The 20,400-nt window shown below is 46.3% G+C and overlaps 2 protein-coding genes across 2 annotated transcripts; one reads left to right on the forward strand and one right to left on the reverse strand.

The window, feature by feature from the left end:
* Positions 1-1,091: 1,091 nt before the first annotated feature.
* LOC125757908 (uncharacterized) lies at positions 1,092-4,724 on the reverse strand. The gene is made up of 2 exons (XM_049414257.1): positions 4,284-4,724; positions 1,092-1,352 (listed from the first exon to the last, which is right to left on the reverse strand). Exons 1-2 carry the CDS (start codon positions 4,722-4,724, stop codon positions 1,125-1,127), a joined length of 669 nt encoding a protein of 222 aa, XP_049270214.1. The 3' UTR covers positions 1,092-1,124.
* A 2,908-nt stretch (positions 4,725-7,632) lies between these two features.
* On the forward strand, positions 7,633-13,910 carry LOC119387940 (uncharacterized). Its single transcript, XM_037655522.2, has 3 exons — positions 7,633-7,837; positions 12,206-12,659; positions 13,601-13,910. The coding sequence occupies exons 1-3, from the start codon at positions 7,678-7,680 to the stop codon at positions 13,890-13,892; spliced, it is 906 nt and encodes a 301-aa protein (XP_037511450.1). The 5' UTR covers positions 7,633-7,677; the 3' UTR covers positions 13,893-13,910.
* The last annotated feature ends 6,490 nt before the right edge of the window (positions 13,911-20,400 follow it).

Raw genomic sequence — 20,400 nt, forward strand, 5'->3', positions numbered from 1 at the left:
GGGCTCGGTCAGCCGGCAACTGTAAGAGTGGCATAGAATCGAGCCGAAGGCGTCATTACACTATGTCGACCCTGTTTCTTGATGAGGCTGTTTGAAATCGAAGAATGACAAACACCTAATAAGTCCTGACGCTGTGTTTGTTTTTTTTTCTCACTAATAAGGGCAAGAGGAACATTATTGGTGTACTGGACGCTTCGCATAATCTCCACAAAACAAAAAAGAAAAGAAAAGAAAAACATAACGGGCAGTATATACAGAGGAATGAGAAACAAGTAAATTCAAGGAAGGAACCAATGTGTGGACAACGTCTTTCGGGGAGTAGTACATTGCTGCTGACTACGCCCCTTATTTCATTTAGCTCACAAACAACACGCATAACTTTCTTTCATTCTATGTACTTTTTCTGGTGACTATAACCAAAGGCATTCGGCTTCCTGGTAAGCCACCGTTTCAAATAGCCTTCTTCAAATAGTGCCCATGTAGTGTTTTCTTTGTGCCACCCTTTGTGCGAGTCCATAGTATTGACCCCCCTCCCCCTCCCTCCAAAAAAAAGAAAAAAAAAGAGAAAGAAGAACAATGCAGAACTACCTAGCCTTTCTTTCTACTTCAACTTTTTTAAAGTAGCTTGCACGGTTTCGCACTGTCTCAAGTTTTGTAAATGAAAAGGAAAACGTACAGCCACAGTCGTAAACCAGCTCAGAAACAGTCATCGTGAGAGTACGTCTGATCTGGTATCTCAATGGTTTAAAGGCGAATTTGCCGGCAATGGTACGTAATAAAATAGAATAATTATGGGCTATCTGCATAAGACGTGTTTCATTCTCTAGACGCTTTTAACAAACTGCGAACCTTTAAATATTAAGAACTTGAGAAATCGTATCACAGCACATAGCGGTGGAAAATTCGCGCTCCAAAACGTGCGCTTCCAAATCTCCGCTATGAACGGTCAGCCCCAAGCGTTCACAAAAATTGTTTTCAAAAGGTCCATGCACGTATGCACAAAAAAGGGATTATGCATGCATGCGTGCCTAATACCAATGATTAAATTTTATGCGCATATTACGGCACTGCAACAACGTCGAACAAATGACCGAGGCGGGCAGCTCCCATGGCGGACATTGCCCCTAGAAGGGCAAGGACACAGTCTGGACGAAACGCTGCAGCAGCCTGCGTATCAGAATGTCGAGCAAGTCGGAAACCACGTTGGGGGAGACGGTGTTGAGAGCCGTGAAGAGCGTCGCCAGCACCGCCGAGGGGCCGCTCGTGACGCCCGGCTTACCGAAGGCAAGGCCCTGGCTCACCACCGTCCGGTAGTCGGTCACGCGAGTGCGCGCCTGGCCACGCAGCTTGAACTGCCGAAAAAAAAAAACAGAGATAAATGCACTTATTTAATTACTTATGGTTAATGTGTCAATTATTTACTGTAGTTTTCCGTGGACGGAGAAATGGGTGAGTTGGGTACGTAGGAGTAAGGGCTACGCATTTGTAGTCAGTTACAACTTAAAGGGACTGTCTACCGCTCAGAATTTTTAGGGGCGAAGCTCCTCAGGGTGTGGGCCTGTCCCTCCTTTGTAGTATGTAGTAGTAGGTAGGGACGCAAAGTGGGATGTATCCACTCCATGTGATAAAGATGACGATGACGACTGACGACGATGAAGAATAAACGCGTTCCAGTATAGTGGAATGTACCCACTAAACGTGATAACGATGACGATGACGCTGATTACCATGAAGTATAAGCGCGTTCCAGACTACACATTCTCTTTCTGCCATGGATGAAAACGATCGTGAACGCGCTCTCGCCCTCGAAAGGCAAAACGGCAACGCCGACAACAAACGTTACCCTGAGCTTCAAGTCATATATGAGGACCCCCGCGTTTGTGTGTCAGGTCTTTATATGATGATCGAGTGGCCAAAATTTACGGGGATTGACGGTTTACCAGATTACATCCGGAGCTTCGCCCACTCATCGTGCCGGCACAAGCTTGAAGCGAGCTTGTGGGACCAGGCTAAACGTTTAATTGATTCTGGCTATCCCCTGCGCCTGTTAACCGCCGTCGCCGAAAATATCAGAAAAAAAGGAAGAGCGAACACCAGTAATCAGACCGCCGCCACTAAGGCAACCAAGGTTGCGGTGGTGCCCTACATGCACACCATATCGCATAATTTGCGCAGGATAGCGAGAAAGTCCGGTGCGGACGTAGTTTTTTCCGCTCCCGAACGTCTGCAAAGGATATGCAAAAAGGTTAATGCGGACAGCAAAGAGAGGCGCGAGTGCACAATCAAGCACCGCGAAAAGTTTGTAAATTGCAGTGAAAGAGTAGTGTATTCTATTCCTCTCACGTGTGAACGGGTCTATATTGGCCAAACCGGAAGTTGTGTAAACCAGAGACTCAGAGAACACTCGTATAATGTCAACAAAGCTGTGTCTGGCCACTTGGGCATCCACTGCCAAAGGTGTGGTTGCGTTCCAGAGTTTGAGAGCACTCGTATTCTATATAGGGCTTGAGACAAAACAACCCGGGAAATAATCGAGGCATTTGAAATTGAAAAAGTGAAAGAAAAATGCGTGAGTGCGCCTTCTTTAGGTTTGTCCGATAAAGAAATGAGGTATCTTGAATTGTCACTTTGAAGAAGGTGGGTGCAGATGTGATCAGTGATGACGTGCACGCGGTCAATGCTGTACTATTACATGTTTTTGCTTGGTTTTATCGATCGCCTGTTGCTGTATAAAAAGGACACGTGTGATCAGAAATAAAACCATTAGTTGAAAGTTAGCGCTGTGTGTGTGTGTGTCCTTCTTTTGTCCTTGTGGGTGTGCGCTACGCCAAACAGTCTCATGCACTCATCATCATTCACTTCGTGGATATGGCGTCATTTTTTTTTCTGATTGTGGTGCAAATGAGAAGATCGTTCGTCACATCGGCGGCAACGAGCATGCTTTTGCCCCATAAAAAAGGAATTATATTTTTAAATTGTGTTGAAAATCGTGAAAGAATGACCGTTATAACGTCACCCAACAGCGATGTGGTCAATCTACTGATAGGACAAGAAATCCTCGCAGGTAGACTCATTTTGCTTAAAATCAAGCATGTATAACTTGAAATTATATTTTATGAGTTGAGGCAGCTTTCGGTTGCGTCAGAGACTAATTTTTTGCTTTTTTTTCCTCACGCATCCAAAAAGGCGCCCGGTGGCGCTGCTTGCGGCGCCGTCTTCGATTTCGTCTGCTTCAACTCATGCGCTATACCATGCGGCCCTCCGCGATGGTCGTACTGTGCCGCTGTATTGCTGTTAGGATATCTCACATGGGCTGCGCTGTGAAGGCGTGCATTTATCGTATCTTTTTGATGACTCAACTTGGCTTGAATTGCGGCAGCAGTGCTAAAATAAACGCATAGACTGCGATTACAGCAAAACAAGTGTTCTGTATTCGTATAATAAGACTTCATTTAACCGCTAGCGCGCTGAAAAAGACTGTTACATTTATTACATTCGTGTTCAGCGAAAATAAAGTTATCCTACAGAAATCACATGCGCTTTCGGTTTTAATTTTTACCGGCACTACAATCGTCATCGCGTACACCAACCAGTGTTGTGGGCATGTTTCACGCCAATGGAAGAAGACCGAACGCAGATCGAAAAATTCTGTTCTAAAAATTTCTATTCACTTTCCAGAGAAACCGCCGCAAGGTTGGACATATCAGACGGTACGCTTTCTATTGCGGTACAAAACAGAAACGCGATGAAGGACGGTAGACAGTCCGTATGAAGCTGCGTCCAAGAAACGGCGGTGCGCCTTCTCTTCATCAATGCAAGATAGCCGTACCAGCTGGAGTAAGTTAGAAGCTTAAGTACCCTTTTCTCTGTAAATGAGTATAATTGGTATATTGAAAAAAATAAATATTCATCGTTTCTGTCTAAAATATTTCCTTTGGCTGAGTACTGATATAAGGGTCCCGCATAAAATGTGCCGGAAAGTTCAAGTATTCGACCTTGAACTAGAGACACAAGCGTATGTATATGCATGGCAAAATCAACTGTTTTTTAACATGAAGAAGTGCATGACGTCACGGAAACGAGTGAACATGATTGGGTGGTGCGTATATCCAATCAATCAATCAATCATCAATCAATCAATCAATCAATCAATCAATCAATCAATCAATCAATCAATCAATCAACTGATCCATCAATCGATCAATCAATCGATCAAAAGTTTCGCGCCTGTTATTACTGTCTCTCTAAACTTTGGCTCGCGATTGGCCCGTTTGTTCGTGTACCTTGGGAATCTCGATGGTGACGTTGGCGGCGGCCTTCTCGTACGAGAGCACGAACAGGCCACCCATCAGGCCACCGGGCGTCTCCCAGTCGAAGTGGAACTCAGGTCCATCCAATGCCAAGGGAATCATCGTCTTGATCCACTCATCGCTACTGTCGCAGTCGCTCTCTATGAGCCCGAAAGGCCTCACCGTGTGCACGTTGTAGGCGCGACCGTTCCTCAGCCACAGCAGGCCCAGATGGTCGAGGTCGCCAACGTTAATCGGCTCCGCCCTCCGAATCACTTCAACGTTGGCGCTGATGATGGTCCGCAGGAGACCCGTGGCGAACTTGTCTCCGCTGCAGAAGATGCCCTCTTGCCGACGGACCCTGGACCCGGAGGCGACGTCGGCGACGGCTTGAAATGCCACAACCAGAACGAAGAGGCGCCGTGGTGCCAGCATTCGACAGCTACGTGGCGTACCGGTTCGTATTGGTGCGGTTTGATGTTGATCCTCCAATGCAAGGCACGACGCAACATCGAGAGCCCCGTGCTTGTAAGAACTTCCGGAGCGTGCGGTCTGGTTTCTTGTGCCATAAGGCTTCCAATATTACGCATATATCTAACGTCTTCGTTCTACATGTTGCTTCTCAATGTAGCTGTCTCCACAGTTACTGTAATCGTTGGTGAAATGTCTATACCTAAGTCCGTATGCACCACTAATAGCCCGCTTCCTAAGTGAGAAATGTTTATCGTGGTAAAGTCAGGATGATGTGCGTATGATAAAAACGAAAAGGCGACATAATAATTAGCAAAGTACTGTGAGAGAGGAGAAAAATATTGGGGAGGGCACCAGCATCTTTGGTGGCCCAATAAGTTTACACCTGTTCTGGTTGAACCGCGTGCCACTTTCATTTTCTTTTTCTTCTATTTCACTGCATTATTCAGCAGTAATTGCTAATAAAAGAAAGCGCTGGTTCGCTTAGACCGCTACCTTTCTATCACTGCTCAGTGACAGGTACGCTACCACGAACCAGGCAGCAACAAAAAGAACAGTAGGCTCCTGAGTGAGTCCAGAATTTGCGCAGCTTGTCGCCGTGTACCCAGAAGAAATGTATTCAGATTATTTATGGTGTTTTTTTTTGTTTGCTTGCTTTATTTCGGCACTTCTTTCTTTCTTTCTTTCTTTCTTTCTTTCTTTCTTTCTTTCTTTCTTTCTTTCTTTCTTTCTTTCTTTCTTTCTTTCTTTCTTGTCAGGACTTGATTCTCCGCTAAGTACTTTTTTTTTCGCGATATTGTCGTCTAGCTTCTATGTTGCCCGTACCTGTCGCGTAATGCATTTCTTCTCTCGAACTGTTCGCAATCACTCTTACAAGACCCGGAAACTGCCCTTTTGTCTTTTTTTTTTCTTTCTGGGCTATGAGATGCTGGCCTGGAAGGTCATAAGCTACCCTCAACTTTTACTTGATGCCATAATTTATTGCTTCTTTTTAGTCCGCTAATAGTTCTGTTAAGCATACGGAGGCAGCAATACACTGAGTAGTTCAGTTAACTTGCTTTGTTGGCGGACAGAGCGTTAGCTTTAGTCCAACAAAAGGCTTTAGACCACACGAAGTATGCATATCTGTGCTTCAGAATATAAGCTCTATTTAGGGTCTTGCGAACACCAAACAGAAGCTTCTCATAAGTATAATTCTTTGGCTTATGAAGTAGCTGCCTATCTAAGTGCATTCAGCCCTACATGTACTAAGGGCCCTACTAATTATTGACTTAATTTTTTTTTCATTGGCCAAGGAGGCAGCGAAGGTCAGAGGGTTCCTGGAATGAGGAGACCTCCCACCTAGGGTAGAAGCGGGACTAACACCGCGATTCCGTTTCGTGCAATAAACGCGTTTATTCCTCCTCCTCCACTCACTCGGTCGCACATGGCGTGAAAAAACAAGAGGCTGGATTCGCCGCTTGTTCGTCTTGTGAGGCACAACCGTGGGAACTAAAAGTCAGTTTGCTGAGAAGTAATCGCACGGGTGCTAACTATTAAGCCAGGTGATGTTAGTCGTTATAGGGGTTAACGGTTGTGACAGCCCCATTAGGTCAGAAAAGGATGAACCCCAGTTCCATTTCACTCTTTTTTGCCTTAGAATGAAACCTGCTCAAACCACAGTGGTGCAGGTTCTTCTTCTTCTGCTTCTTCTTCTTCAAAACTTTATTGTTATCCTGTACATGACGTGAATGCGCCAGCCTGGCTACTCCTACGACGGGACCGGGAGGGAAAGCCTCCTGGCTTATCGTGGGCATACTGGACAGCCAGGACTCTATTATGGTAAGTTGGTGATTTGATGAGCCTTTCAAAGTGGTCCCGGGTAATACGGGGCCCAGTGAGCCGCAGTCCCAGAGAATTTGCTCTAACGGGCATATAGTTTATTTGCTAGTTTTGCATGTAATTTCAATTTTTTCTGCTGTGTACCACTCCCTTATCTGAACCGGTGAATAGTACGATTTTGTTTGTAAATGTCTTAGCGTTAATTAAGGCTTGGGCTTTCTTTAGGTTTGCGTGGGGGTGCGGATAAACGCTTCTGCCTAGATAGAAGCGCTTAGTGAGTTCATTGTATGTGACCAGGTCAGGGCCATTTGTATAAGCGTACGTCGCTTGATGACGGATGGCAACGCGAACTAGAACTCCACTCGCGTATTCGAAAAGCTTTTGTTGCGTAAGACCCTTTAGTTATTGTATGGCCGTACGGGTACTTAAGATCGATCGGCGTTATAACAAGGCGATCTCTGCGGCAATATCTAATCTCCTAGACGCACACTTCTGAAAGAGAACTGCTGTGAATGCAGGCCCTTGTTCGGCTTTTGGGGCTTACTGAGATCGAAGGCAGTGCATTTGCACTTCGGATACTTCCTTTCTCACCCTCTGTTTTGTTTATTTCTTTCTCGATAACGATTTACAAGTTCGATAGTGAGCTCTCCGGCCTCCCTCGGCTAGTCGGCGCACGTGTGGCGGGTTTAGCGCATCGTGTGCTAACGAACGCTGCGCAACAGACTGGACACGGGGCATGCAAGATAACTGCCCGCTGAGCGATAAGCCTTCAAGATTGCCCCGCGGGCTCGATGGCCAGGCACTACCTCTCGCCAACGCCTCACGCGCAATGGGCTTCCCCCTCCGCGTTGATGGTCCGGGTGCGCGGTATCGGAACTGACGGATGCTCCTAATCTCGGCCGTTTAGTAAACTTTCAGCGCGACCCTCGCTGGGCGTTTCAAGGGCCGTTCGTGGAAAAATCTCGATCGTCGCTGGACTGAAGCTGAGCTGAGCTGAGCTGATACGAGTGACGTGCTATACGCGTGCTTATTCACTAGCATTTTTCTTTTTTTCGGGATCTGAGCGTGGGAACATAGAGTTGATTAAGCGTGCAGCATGGAGGGAAAAGGAGTGACGATTCGACCGATGCGTGAGCAGGACAAGGAAGGTGTGGTTGAGTTGCGCAGAAGTTATGGCCAGCAGCTGGGCATCGGGGCACTGGACGCGCTGACAAAGTACGATCCGGACTGCATCTACGTCGCGGTTACCGAGGATGGTGAGCCTCTTTTACGTGCCTTGTGGTAATGCTTTTTCTTTAGTAACGAAGAAACAAGACTCAGCGCTGTGTCTTCGTTTCTTCTTCACCTTGTCCCCGTCTGCTGTGTGCTGTAATATTTCTGAGATGCAATACGAACTAACCCATCAAGCCACCCTCGGGATATAGTACTTCCTCAAGTTTAAACAACTTGGTGTACTGTAATGGCTCAGCACCACAGCATCTTATTTGACCGCAGGAGTGGTACACGAATACTTTTACTACAGCACTGACCGTAGTATAATGCGACTTTGTTTATTTTCTCTAGTTCTTTTTTCTTAATTTAAAGGATGTCCGGAGTGTCTTCTGTTATATTCGGGTGTTGGCTATATTAGTTGTTGATTGCTTAGTTATACGAAAATAATATATTTCTTTCTGATAAACACGCAATTTTTTTTTTGTAAGTTCACATATACACGAAGAAACCTCATTTTTATAGCTTTTGCTGCCTTCGGAGCGTCAGTACTTTCCATTCCATATCCACGGCGCATTCGTAAGTTGCCGGTCTTTTGCGGCATGTCCTGGGTAATGCTAAGCAATGTTGGAAGGCTATAACATAAACTGAAGCTGTGACAGTTGCATAGCGATAACAAATCAACAATAATAACGCGCCAGTGACACGTCATTATTGTTTATTAATAACGTTGATTATGTTGACTGATAACGTGCACGTTATCGACGTGTTGCCATCGATGTTAAATATGTAAATTCCGTCCTTTTTTTCCTTTTCTTGCTTCGCTGGTTCGCTCAGGCCCGTTTCCTTCTGTCATCCAGGCTGGTAAACAACATGACGTCACCGTAACAGTAAACTCCGCAGTGTTTGTCAAAAAGGAATACAACTGCCCCAGTGCAGCACATTGCACTTGGCTATTTTGCCTTTCGTTACACTTGAGTAAAAATAAACTGAGAACTCGCATGCAACGGATGTCCCCGTTCGAGCCATTGTTCTGCTTATCAGTCCATTTAAAAGTCACTGCTCGTGCGTGTCGCACGCGCCGTTGCGTCCGCCCACTCAGCGGTCGTTCGTTCGGACCCACTCAATGCACGCTTTCCTGTTTACACAAGGAAATGCGCTTTTTGTTTTTCTCGCAGACTCTCGCGTCGTGTGCATGATCCTTTGTGTAGAACTGCGGTAGCGATCGCAACGCTATCTAAAAGTGAGACTGAAGGTGCAGCGCTAAACTAGAACAAGCAGATATTTTCTAGTGTTCGTTCTTGTTAGAAGCTTTCTCGCTATTATAGCTGAAGCGTCTCGCTCCTTTCGAGAACTTTGCAGGTCGCTTTGACACCAGCATCTTTTCTTCACGAACGGTGTTTTTGTTCCATCTATGTGCTTAATTCGACAGGAAGGTGTGAGCCCACAGGCAATTGTGAAACAATCCAAGGGCGTAGCCAGAAATATTTACGGGGGTGAAGAGGGGGAGTTCAACCACCCTTTATGCATGTTCGCGTGTGTTTTTGTATGTGTGCGTCTATATATACAGATGAAAAATTGAAAAATTTCAAGACGTCTTCGAACCCCCTTCTCCCCCAACACCACCACCACCCCCTGGCTACGCCAGTAAATCGTACACGCATCTGTACTGTGACGTCGTGCGTGCGTGTGTGTGTGCGTGCGTGCGTGTGTGTGTGTGTGTGTGTGTGTGTGTGTGTGTGTGTTTGTGTGTGTGTGTTTCTCTCTCTCTCTCTACAGCTCTAACTTTCAAACTACCCCATTCCATTACTCAGTGTAGGAGACTGATCCTAGCGTTCCGCAGATATGTCGCGCGTTAGACCTCTAGTTGAGCGCGAAAGTACGTGCTAAGCCTGTTCGTCAATCGGCAGTTTCAGTTCCACGTAGACGATCTTGCGCAAAAAAGTCGCATAATACTACGCGCATTGTTGAAGTGTCCGAGTGTGTTGTGGCGAATTAGTGCAACACCTTTTAGCATGCGATAGATGTATGACGGCTGTATTCTCCTAGATTTCGGTGCACACTTTCGTATCTATTATCGCCCCTCTTTTCCAGCGTGATTAGACGTGTGACACACAAGAAGCTTCACACAATATGTGATGTACACTGAATATCACTACTGCTTTCGCGAAAAAAAAAATTTTGCTTGGGTAGTGATCGCGCAGGTACAAATCGAAACGCGAGATAGGTTTTAGAGCGCAGCGCGCCCGTTCCTGCGTTGATCGGCGTCGCCGTCGACGTCTGTGCCGTAACCGTTGGACATGAAAAGATAACATGAGAAAAAAATACCCAGCATCGAAAGGGATTTGAACCCGGGCCCTCTGCGTGGCAGTCGAGTATTCTACCACAGAGCCCCGCGGTTTTTTTTTTTCTTTCGTGGTATTTATTATAATGAGTATTTGAAATAATCACAAATGTTATGACTTAGTGATGCATTCACTCAGCGACAATAAGCGCACAAGCACAGCAAGACAAGCATTCAAAGGCTAACAAATATATACTGTACAAGTCCAGAAAAACAGGAAAAGTTCTTCAAAGCCTGTTGCACGGGCCACGCTGGTTTTTGTAGCGTTAGCTACACTTGCCTAGCCGGAGCCGATTTCGCGTGGATCCTCATAAGCCGTGCTGCGCATGCGCGAGGATCAGTGATGTCACACAGCTGGCTCACCGGAGCCGGCATCTCACACGCTCTCTGCCACCGCCGCGCGCGGCTTACCGCTGCTGGTCTGCGCGTTCGGGAGGAGTGGCGTCGTAGCCGCGGCAGACACACTGGCGCCGGCGCGCGCGCAGCTATTCGCATTCGCTGTGCAGTCGCCGTCTGACAATGCGCTGGAGCCGCTTGATAGCGCCTCTGACTGGCGTTTGCAGGTGTGTAACACCATGGAGAATGAGAGCGCGAATGCTGCTCAACGGCGCAGCAGAGCCGAGAAGCTTATCTCATCGGATCCCGAAGTAGTTGCCTGGCAATTAGCGGTTCAGCGTACGAAGGATGAACAGACGGCGGCTAATAATCCTAAACAATCTGGAAAGCTAAGAATAATCAGCTGAATCTTTGCTAACGCTACGTACATCCTGGCATAGCCGAGCTATGCAACTGCAAATTTTTGATTTCTTGATAGGGTCTTTTTGCAGATGAGATTCAAGCACCAGCGTGGCTCCTTAACAGAGCATGCTGGTGCTTGAAACTCACGTGCAAAACCCTATACAGGCGTCATATCGGGAAACCAATCGCATTATAACCTATGTTATGCTAATGCTAATTGCTAACACAGCGCTAATTGCCCAACGAATGTGTGGTTTATTGCTTCCCACCCACTCCAAAGTGCTCAGCCATAATTCTTCATCGTCATCAGCCTCATGCAGCATCAACAAAGTGCACATAATACCTTACAGATGTGTAGCGGGTACCTCGCTTATCCGCAGAAATACGAATAGTGGCGTAGTGGGTGCTGTTCTACTTCACAAAAAATATGATTTATGGCGTAGTGGATACCTTGCATGTGTACTTGTATTAGTTGCCCCAAGAGAGTTTAGAACGGGCTCTAGAAAGGCCTCTCTTGCAGCTTTCGGTGGGACTGTGCTGATCGTTCCGCGCAGGCCTGGCGTTTTAGAGAGGGCGGTCGTTCCTTCGTTGAGTGGCGTCGCAGTTGGCGTCGGCGTAACCGATAGAGCGAACGAGGATGAAAGAGAGCGAACGCGTAGCACTCGCTCGCTGGCAGTTTCTGTGGTAACACGTAACGAATGTTACATTCAGGCCCGCGAGCCAGGAATCTTTTTCGGGGCGGGAGGGGGGGGGGGGATCTTGCTGAAACCTTGACTTTTTGAGAAAAACACAATATTAATTATTTTTGGTAAAAACGCATACTTCAAAATTTCAGAGGGGGGGGGGGCTCTAGCCCCCCCCCTCCCCCCCGGCTACGGGCCTGGTTACATTGCTACGACAGTGGAAAACCAAAACTCCAAACACAGTTGGCGTTGTCCCAACACGAAGCTGCGCTCAGAATTCGCATTCGGCAGTATCGTAATCGTCGGTAAACTTTTTTTTTTCTTTTTTTTTGTATAACGACTGATATGATCAATGGCTCGTGATAACCACGTCACGTCGCTGCAAATCTGGCCGCTATAGGTAATTTTCGTTCTCATGTAAGTGTTCGAATCAAAATTACGTCGATATGACACGATCTGTAGACGCTGGGAACGAAAGTACGCTGATTACTTAGGCCTGAATTTTCGCGTTTCAATCCGTGAGTACAATACATATGACACGCAAGGTGGTTCACAGCAAGCACCAACAATAAGTATAACATACTTAAGGCACGTAAAAAACACGAAAACCTTAAACGGTGACTCAAATTATTACGTTCGAATCACCACAGGTCAGGTGCAGGGCAGTTGCGCCGTCGTGGACCTACACCCTGACATCGCGTACGTGATGATGCACGCGGTTCGCGCCGAGCTCCAGAAGTCGGGGCTCGCCACGAGGCTCTGGCAGGAGGCCGTCGAGCAGCGTCTCGGGGCCGACAGGAACGCGTTCCTCATCTGCGGAGGATTTCACGTGGCCATGTACTACCGGCGTTTCGGCTTCGAATCCGTGTCGCCACAGAGCGTCCACTACATCCGGCCGGGGCCCGCCGACATCTCCTCACTGACCCAGAGCGAGGAGGGCGTGCAGGTGGCGGCTGTGCAGGTGCAAGACGACGTCGAGACGGTGGCCGCCATCGCCGACTACGACGCCGCCGTGTTTGGCTTCCGCAGAGAACGCTTCATTGGTTTTGTTCTGGCCGAAAAGGGCAACGCCGTAGTAGTGGCACGACGAGACGACCAGAACCGGTAGCTGTTGTTTGCGTACTTATTTTTATGTGGAAACAGCTGCCTCCTGAAGTTAGGCCAGCCATTGTCATCGAACGGTGTAACTGCATTTGACGAGAATAGTGTTAAAGCAAAGCTAACCTTTGAAAGCAGTGCAGTGCGATTTGCAGCAGTTACCCCGGCTTTGCAGCTTTTAATAAGAACAGCGATGTGGGCGAGCTGGTTTACGTTCACGGTGAAGATGAGCATCGCGAAGCACAGAGGCGTGGCAGTAGAGGTAAGGGAGGACTGAAGAAGTCTTCGTCATTCTTTCGCTGCCTCACTCCTCCCTTACCTCTATTTCCGCACTTCTCTGCTTCACTCTCCTCATCTTCATCCTTTGCCGCTTTTGAGTAATAACTATCTCTGTAACGCCGCTAGAATGGTCCTAGTTGCTGTAAATTCTCAATGTCATAGTGACGTTTCATGGGGCAGATGTAGATGACCATGTGGGAGAGCTGAAGTTGCCCGTGGAGTCAGTTATGGCTTACTTTCAGGCGATCTCATCTCTACGCTGCTTCATTCTTCAGTAAGTAAATTCATCCCATCCTGCAACAATAATATAGGTGTCAAAGTTCGACGCATAGATTCCCCAAGAAGAAAAATACGCTTGTCGATACGTCGTTTCCAGCCTGGGAACTTGAGGGCTTATTCTTCCTCCGAAGCTCCGTGTTCAACAGCGCCATATCTGACAAGGACCATTTAAATAATGCGAGACTCTGCAAGACAAGACAGCACATGTCCTGTTTGTTCTTTCGCGTGTTTCTCTCAAAAGTGGTGCTGTTGACGATTGACCGTTACCAACTTGCTTGCAACTCTAATTACATCTGTCTTGTTTGAGTGTCTTTAAAAGGAGCACTAGACAAGATAAAATGTGTATTATGTCATAGGGTGCATCATCTTCGTGGATATGTCTGCTGCAGGTCTGTGGTAGGCTACGGAGTGGTCAGCACGGACATTAGCGGCCGTGCGCTCCTGAGGATCGTGTACGCCGACGAAGAGGCCATCGCCGAGTGCATCGTGTACCGCTTGCTCGAGGCGTACGGCCCGTTTCACAAGAAGGGCCTCACGGGGCTGCTGCTGGCAGGAGCCGGGAAAGGGCACGGCATCGACCATAAGATGGCGCTGGAAACCGTGCCCTACGTGAACATCCTCTACCGCCGACACGAGCCGTCCACGTGCGACTACGGGAAACAGTTCGTGGTGCCAGTGTAGGCTGGTCTGTAATGGACTAGATGAATGTACAATCACATAAGTTGATTGATTGATTGATTGATTGATTGATTGATTGATTGATTGATTGATTGATTGATTGATTGATTGATTGATTGATTGATTGATTGATTGACCACTTTTGTAATAGGCTTTTAAAATATATTTTATTTTTATATGAACCCACCCCAGTGGTTCAGTGGCTGTGGTCCGTCGGGCTGCTGAACGCGACCATTGCATTTTCTATTCTCAGTCACAGGAACACCATTCTGATTATTAATTAATTAATTAATTGAAAACAACTTTATTGAGGTCCTGCGGGACGCGCCCCAGGGGCGGCGGGGAATGCAAAATGGCTTGCAACTTACTTAAGGTGCTGCTTAAGAACGTCATGCAATCAAAACACAAAGCAGTACCAGACCCAATTAATTATTCCCAAAACGAATGGTCATAAGAGCGCATAGAAATGTCACAAAATGCAAAAAATCAAAAGAAAAGCTAAGATACGCATATTAGTGCCAACACACCCGAATCAATGTATTGGAAGCGTTGCTATACGATAAGACAGCATGTACAGCTAGACGCAATAAGCGATGAAAATTTAACGGTGCTGAAACGTAGAAAATTAAAGTAATATAATAAAGATTCGTTAGAAACCATCAGGGGATGACTGATAGATTAAACGATTGTTGCATGTTTCTACGCATGCTGATGTCGAAACGCGTAGTATATCATGCCCGCGTGTGACGACAGCTACAAGAAGACGGCAATGATGACGGTGTGACAGGCCATGTGGCTGTGATGGTTTGCGGGGAGGCTCAGTTAAGCGCAGTGTACAGGGCTTCTACAGGCAAACCTTCTTTCAATGCGAATAATTTTATGGGAAGTATATTCGAGTTTCAAAAGAAGTTTGGGAGCCATCATTAAAACAAAATTTCTGAGCCAAGATTGGGGAGGGGAGGTGGAATCTTTAGTGATATAAAATATCGCATACAAACTACCATATAAAATTACATAACTATCATATACAGCCATAATATGCTCTTCAACGTTAATACATTGTGAAAAAGTTATATATCCTTCTGTACTTACTTGCATATCAGCACTGGCTAAAGTTCGCTAGCTGTTGACTGCGCACACTTATAAGGATGTAATAAAATATATGTGTATTACTATATACCTGCCATTTCCTCCTATACCGCACGCCTCGTCTGCTAGTTCTGCATGCTGGCTTGCACGATGTTTATGCAAACCTCTAGGCACGAGGCAGACGAGGACAAGGAACACCTTAGACAGGACGGGTGCCAACTACCAACCGACCTTATTCGTTGCCGAACAAAAGCATATATACACAACCACACCATGAGAGAACACGCAACACCATCATCCCCAAATCGTCACAAGCTCGGACGTGTGTATGCTCACAATATTCTGCTAGTATCTCTACACTAGGCGAATGACCAAATAAAACTTACACTTCTTTACCAAGTAATGAGATGGATGGTTTTCCTGATGTATTTCGAGCCTTGTTGCGTGATATGGAAAGCTTCAATCACCTCTCTTTCAGTCCTGTCACAACTGTTAGCGATGAATTCTTGTATACTGGAACTTTGGGTAAATATAGTATGACTGGAACTTGCATAGGTATGTACGACGAACTAGCTGAAACGAAAGCTTTGTTGCACTATGGGTCGATCACGGAAATTAGTGCGAAAGCCAGGCTGCTAGGGTTCAGCAAAGCGAGCACTGATGCGAGCTCCAACTCAAACGAAACGGAACTGAATCCAAAATAAGGCGTTGCTGGGCTACTCAGTTCATTTTACACAGCATAGACCATAAAAGTTATGACTGCTTAGCGCGAGCAAATTCGCGCCATAACTTTTATGGTCTACTGTGAATGGAACTGAAACAGCCATCGAGTTAGGACGAGACAAGGGCTCAAAAGACGCCTCGAGTGAAGGAGGGACGTTCTTGATACTCGCTTAAATTAAGCGTGGTTTGTAAAGCTAGAGCACTCTGACTCGTAAACTGGAAAAGCGGCAGCCTCGATAAGCGGCACAGCTCTGGCTTGGAGCGCGAATGTGTAGTACTTGCTCGTAAAAGCGAAGCCAGCCGACGTAAACGGGCAAAGATGAGGCACGTGGTACAGTAACTTAAACTCTAGACCCAGATTTTTTATGCTTCTGGCATATGTTAGAAATGTCCTCGAGGGCTAAAAGCTGCAGTAGGCAGCTTGACTTGACCCGGGAGGCGCTGTACATGGCCGCGCGATAACAGTAAGCACTTTAGTATAATTAACAAAGATGAATTGTACACTTTCATATATATGCACATATATCCTGCAACTTGCTCGCAGAAATAAATAGATTTACAAACACTGCTCGCGGGGCGAGCCCCGTTAAGTGTGTGGTGATAGGTTCATTTCCATCGGCGTCCGCCCACCCTAATCATCTAAGACGGGCGCCAAGTCTGCCCCATACCTTTACCCAATCCAACCTGTCCTGTCATTGTCACAGTGTTATGGCCACGCAGGTTTTTCACGATAATGGCTGCGTTGAAACTTGGCTGGCTCCCCCTAATGGAGAACTCTGCGCCTGCCTATCTTCAGTTCTGTCGGACGTGTCCGCGATGGTTAAACATCACAGGTTTATGTTTAGCTATGAAAATGTGCTCAAAGTCGTTTTGAGGTACCTGAAAATAGTCGCTAAACAACGAAACATCATTCCTCGCAAACACACGTAAAAGAAAGGTCGCAAAAGCCGAATATCTGTCGCAAGGCTTCTGGGTTTTTTTTTTTTTAACACAAAATTTTCCTGTGCAAACGAAGCGATATGATGATAGAAACAGATCACATGCACGCAACCGGTGCTGTTCACAGCACAAGAGGAGACCTGTCAATTGCAGAGTGGTGCGTGGCCATTTGTTTTTCGCAAGAACTGATATGGCGCAGTTGTTGCCCCCTGCTGAGGCGGCTTATGAGGTCGGAATTCTAAAATGATTTCTTATGGTAATGCCCGTCATCAGTACTAGCTTGCGCAGTCGTGATCGTCTACCTTGGTAATACAGTCATGAACATTGCACTACCAAAGCATATCTTATAAAATATGTTATAAGGTTTCCTCTCCACGTGAAGTCCTGCAGCTCATTGCATTTGTCCAGGTGTGCCTAATCTGTTGCCCGGGCGAGTCATTTTGCTGGCCAAAAGCAAGGCCGCGCACTTAGTTTATATTCAATATTCTCCCATATCAAGTATCAAATACGCAGCCGCACCTGTGTCAACTAATAGGAGCGCTCTTTAGGTCAATCGACCGGCTCCTTTCATCGGCCTCCTTTAACTGGTTCCACGTTTGTTCGAATAGTGCCTTTCATTTCGATTTATTTACTTTTTTTGTGTGTGTGGCTTTGTTTAATGACATCGCTTTACAGTCCGGACGCACGTAGTGCACGGCTAACCTGATCGTACGGCCACATAAAAATATTCTAATAAGTACCGAGATTTTCCGCCTCCATACTGTGCCTTCTGAAGATGGCACCATTTGCAAGAACTTCTGATAGGAATGCTCCCAAGTAAGTAGGTTTGCACTTTGCAGTTTTCGCAATCGTAGCAAGCTTTTGCGTATGATCGGTGCCTTCTTATATAGTGAGCTTCCTATATCGCGTGTTCGACTAGTAATTTCACTGAGAATTTCGCTGGCACATACGCTTGGAGATGAGTGCAGACGGGGCGGATGAAGTCTTAGCACAGCTACGAAGTCTACGAAAGGCAGAATCTCAAGTTCAACATTTTGAACATCGATCTAACAATATTGAGCTGCTGAAGGTTCTCGTTTGCAGACATCTTTAACATTATTTGTAAGATTAAAAAGGAAAAAAAAAAACACCTAATACCCTATTTCTTCGTTCCAACTGTGAGTACTCTCGCCACCTTATCGAGGACCCCATTCGGCCTCCCGCCCCCGCCCTTCCTCGCTTAATGTACGAAGTCTAGGATTACACCAGGGAAAAAGAAGTATCCTTGTACAAAGCTCTTCTTATGAGTTCCAGTCATGATGTGATAAGAGCGTGACTTTCCTTGTGTGCCTTTATATGTGTAAAAATCCGTAAACGGGGGGTGGGTGCTCGAGCCAACGTTTCGACAAGTGCCTTGAAGAAGACAAGTTCCAGCCTTGAAGAAGACAAGTCCACTTGTCGAAACGTTGGCTCGAGCACCCACCCCCTGTTTTACGGATTTTTTCATCGCAGCTTCCATCTTCCACTTCCTGCCGTTTTTTGGATTTTATATGTGTAAGGCGATGCTGCTTTATAATGTCTGTTATGACTTGTAACCAGAGTGTCAGAACGGAACGAAAACCGAAAACGAAAAACGAAAAAAACGATATTTTTGACCGGAACGAAAACGTAACCGAAACTTTATATATTATTTCGTTCCGGAGTGAAACCGAAATTTTTTCGATCGTTTTTCGGTTCACGAGAAAATTTCGCAATCCGGAACAACTGAGCCCATGCAATGTGAGCATATCTCAGGGCATAGTATTTGCGCGTTTCTCAGACAGGAATTCCAGAGCAAAGATATGTTGAAATTGCGCGAAGAACGAAAACAGTGGCAACCAGAGATGTTTATATTAACGCAAGGGGACTTTTGCGCGCCTGTCAAGCAGGCCAAAGTGGAGAGGGCATTGTCGGCGCTGAAATTTGTTACAGCGAGAGCTGTTATGAGATCACAACAGCCGCTTGTGGCGCCAAGTTGTCCGCCGCCGCCGGTGTACGTGACTGCTATCGCGTGATATGAGAAAAAATAAATGAGAGACAAATTTCTAGGATCGGATGGGATCTTAATCCGCGCCCTGTGCGTTGCAGTCGGGTCTTCCAGCACAGTGCCACGCTCGTGCTTGTAACTCCATCGCAAAAATACTCTATACAGGCGTCATGTCGGGCAAGGAATTGCGTTAACATATGTAATATAGCGTGGCATAAGAGTAAAATAACAACCAGTCATCACACAATGCTAATAGCGCAAAGAGTGTGTGGTTTAATGCTTCTCATCAGTGTTGCGGAGTTGCCACTCCTGAATTGGAATGACTCCGGAATCATTCCACATTTTCGCGACCCCGGAATGGAATGGGGACAACGCTCGGAGGAATGGAATGGTAATGGAATTAGGCGCCTTTTGCACCGAATGTAATGGGAATAGAATTACGTCTTTTTCCGAAAATAGAGCACGTTTTCGTCTAGGTGCTGTTTTTCAAACTTCAAACGTTAGTAAGTCAGAGCCTCGCAAATTAACAATAAAGCAGTATTTTTTTAATGGCTTGGATGATTACAAGCACGGTACATTTATAAGCAACGCACCTACTACAAACTGAGGCGTAAGTTAGTGTACAAACAAATGCATTATCCCGGCAGATACCGAAGGGAGAAAAAACTACCCCTGCGCGTTGGTTTGCATTGATACCCCCACGAAAGTGGGGGTATCCATGCGAAAGTGGCGAGTACTCTTTGCACAGCCTGATCTTTATCTCACGAGCAGTTCAGTACCTGACCCACGTAAATAACCTTTGCGTCAAGGAAGACACTGCATACCTGCGCACAGGCGAACACAGAAAGTTCTCCTCACCCCATCCATGCTTGCGAGGCGCGCTTGACAAGCGTGAGTGCTGACGAGCAGTGCGGCCCAGTGTTCCGTATTCGGTGCAAAGGCACTTTTGTCAGCATAAAAATACGCTATGTCGCCATTTTAGCGTTTACAGACTTAAGCTTAAACAATATTGAAACACCACCATTCGCTCAAACATGTTGACCATGCAAATACTATAGGTAGCGGGGTACTGCCCCTTTGTGAATTAGTAGGGTGGTTGTACTGCACGAGATATGTCACCAAGCTACTATCCCTCGACCATGGTAACGTTTTTTGCGTACTTTTGCAGTTCCTAATGCATCTGATGATATCAGCTTTATGGGGCGTTCATTCTTAACTCGATAGAACTATCAAGATGCCTTTCCTACGCTGAGGAATTACAGGAACGGAATCGAACTGCCAGGCCACTCAGAGTGCGAATGGGCAAAGTTTTTAGGGGCGAAGCTCCTTAAGGCGGCACCCGTTCGTCCCTCGTAGTCGTAGTCGTAGTGCGTAACCTGTCTTACGCTTTGACCTCCAAGGTGGTGCCGGTGGGAGATTTTTCCTGTGCGTTGTTGAACAATAAAAAATTCGCAGCGTGCGCGTTAACTAAAAGCCGAATTCTTCTGTCTCTCATTCCCCATTAGCAGCCATTGGCATGTTCCAGTAGGAAACGTTAGTAGAAGTAGAAGTGTAAATGTTAGCTAAAAGCCGACTTCTTCTGTCTCTCATTCCCATAAGCAGCCATTGTTTACCTCCAAGGTAGTGCCTGGTGAGATTTCTCCTGTGCGTGATTAAACAATAAAAATTTTGTTCAAACGCCGTTGATCGATGAAATAAACCAAACGAAAGACGCCACATGTTTTGTAAAAGCAAAACGAAAGAACGCCAGATGTT

This window comes from Rhipicephalus sanguineus, chromosome 3 (assembly GCF_013339695.2).
Source record: "Rhipicephalus sanguineus isolate Rsan-2018 chromosome 3, BIME_Rsan_1.4, whole genome shotgun sequence".
Taxonomy (NCBI): Eukaryota; Metazoa; Arthropoda; class Arachnida; order Ixodida; family Ixodidae; genus Rhipicephalus; species Rhipicephalus sanguineus.

Bases quoted from the DNA above. Each gene is read 5' to 3' on its own strand.
- LOC125757908 (XM_049414257.1), bottom strand. From the start codon at position 4,724: ATGCTGGCACCACGGCGCCTCTTCGTTCTGGTTGTGGCATTTCAAGCC. The intron at 1,353-4,283 runs GTACACGAACAA...TTTTTTCGGCAG, and splicing joins TCACCATCGAGATTCCCAAG to TTCAAGCTGCGTGGCCAGGC.
- LOC119387940 (XM_037655522.2), top strand. From the start codon at position 7,678: ATGGAGGGAAAAGGAGTGACGATTCGACCGATGCGTGAGCAGGACAAG. The intron at 7,838-12,205 runs GTGAGCCTCTTT...GAATCACCACAG, and splicing joins CGTCGCGGTTACCGAGGATG to GTCAGGTGCAGGGCAGTTGC. The intron at 12,660-13,600 runs GTAGCTGTTGTT...TGTCTGCTGCAG, and splicing joins CGACGAGACGACCAGAACCG to GTCTGTGGTAGGCTACGGAG.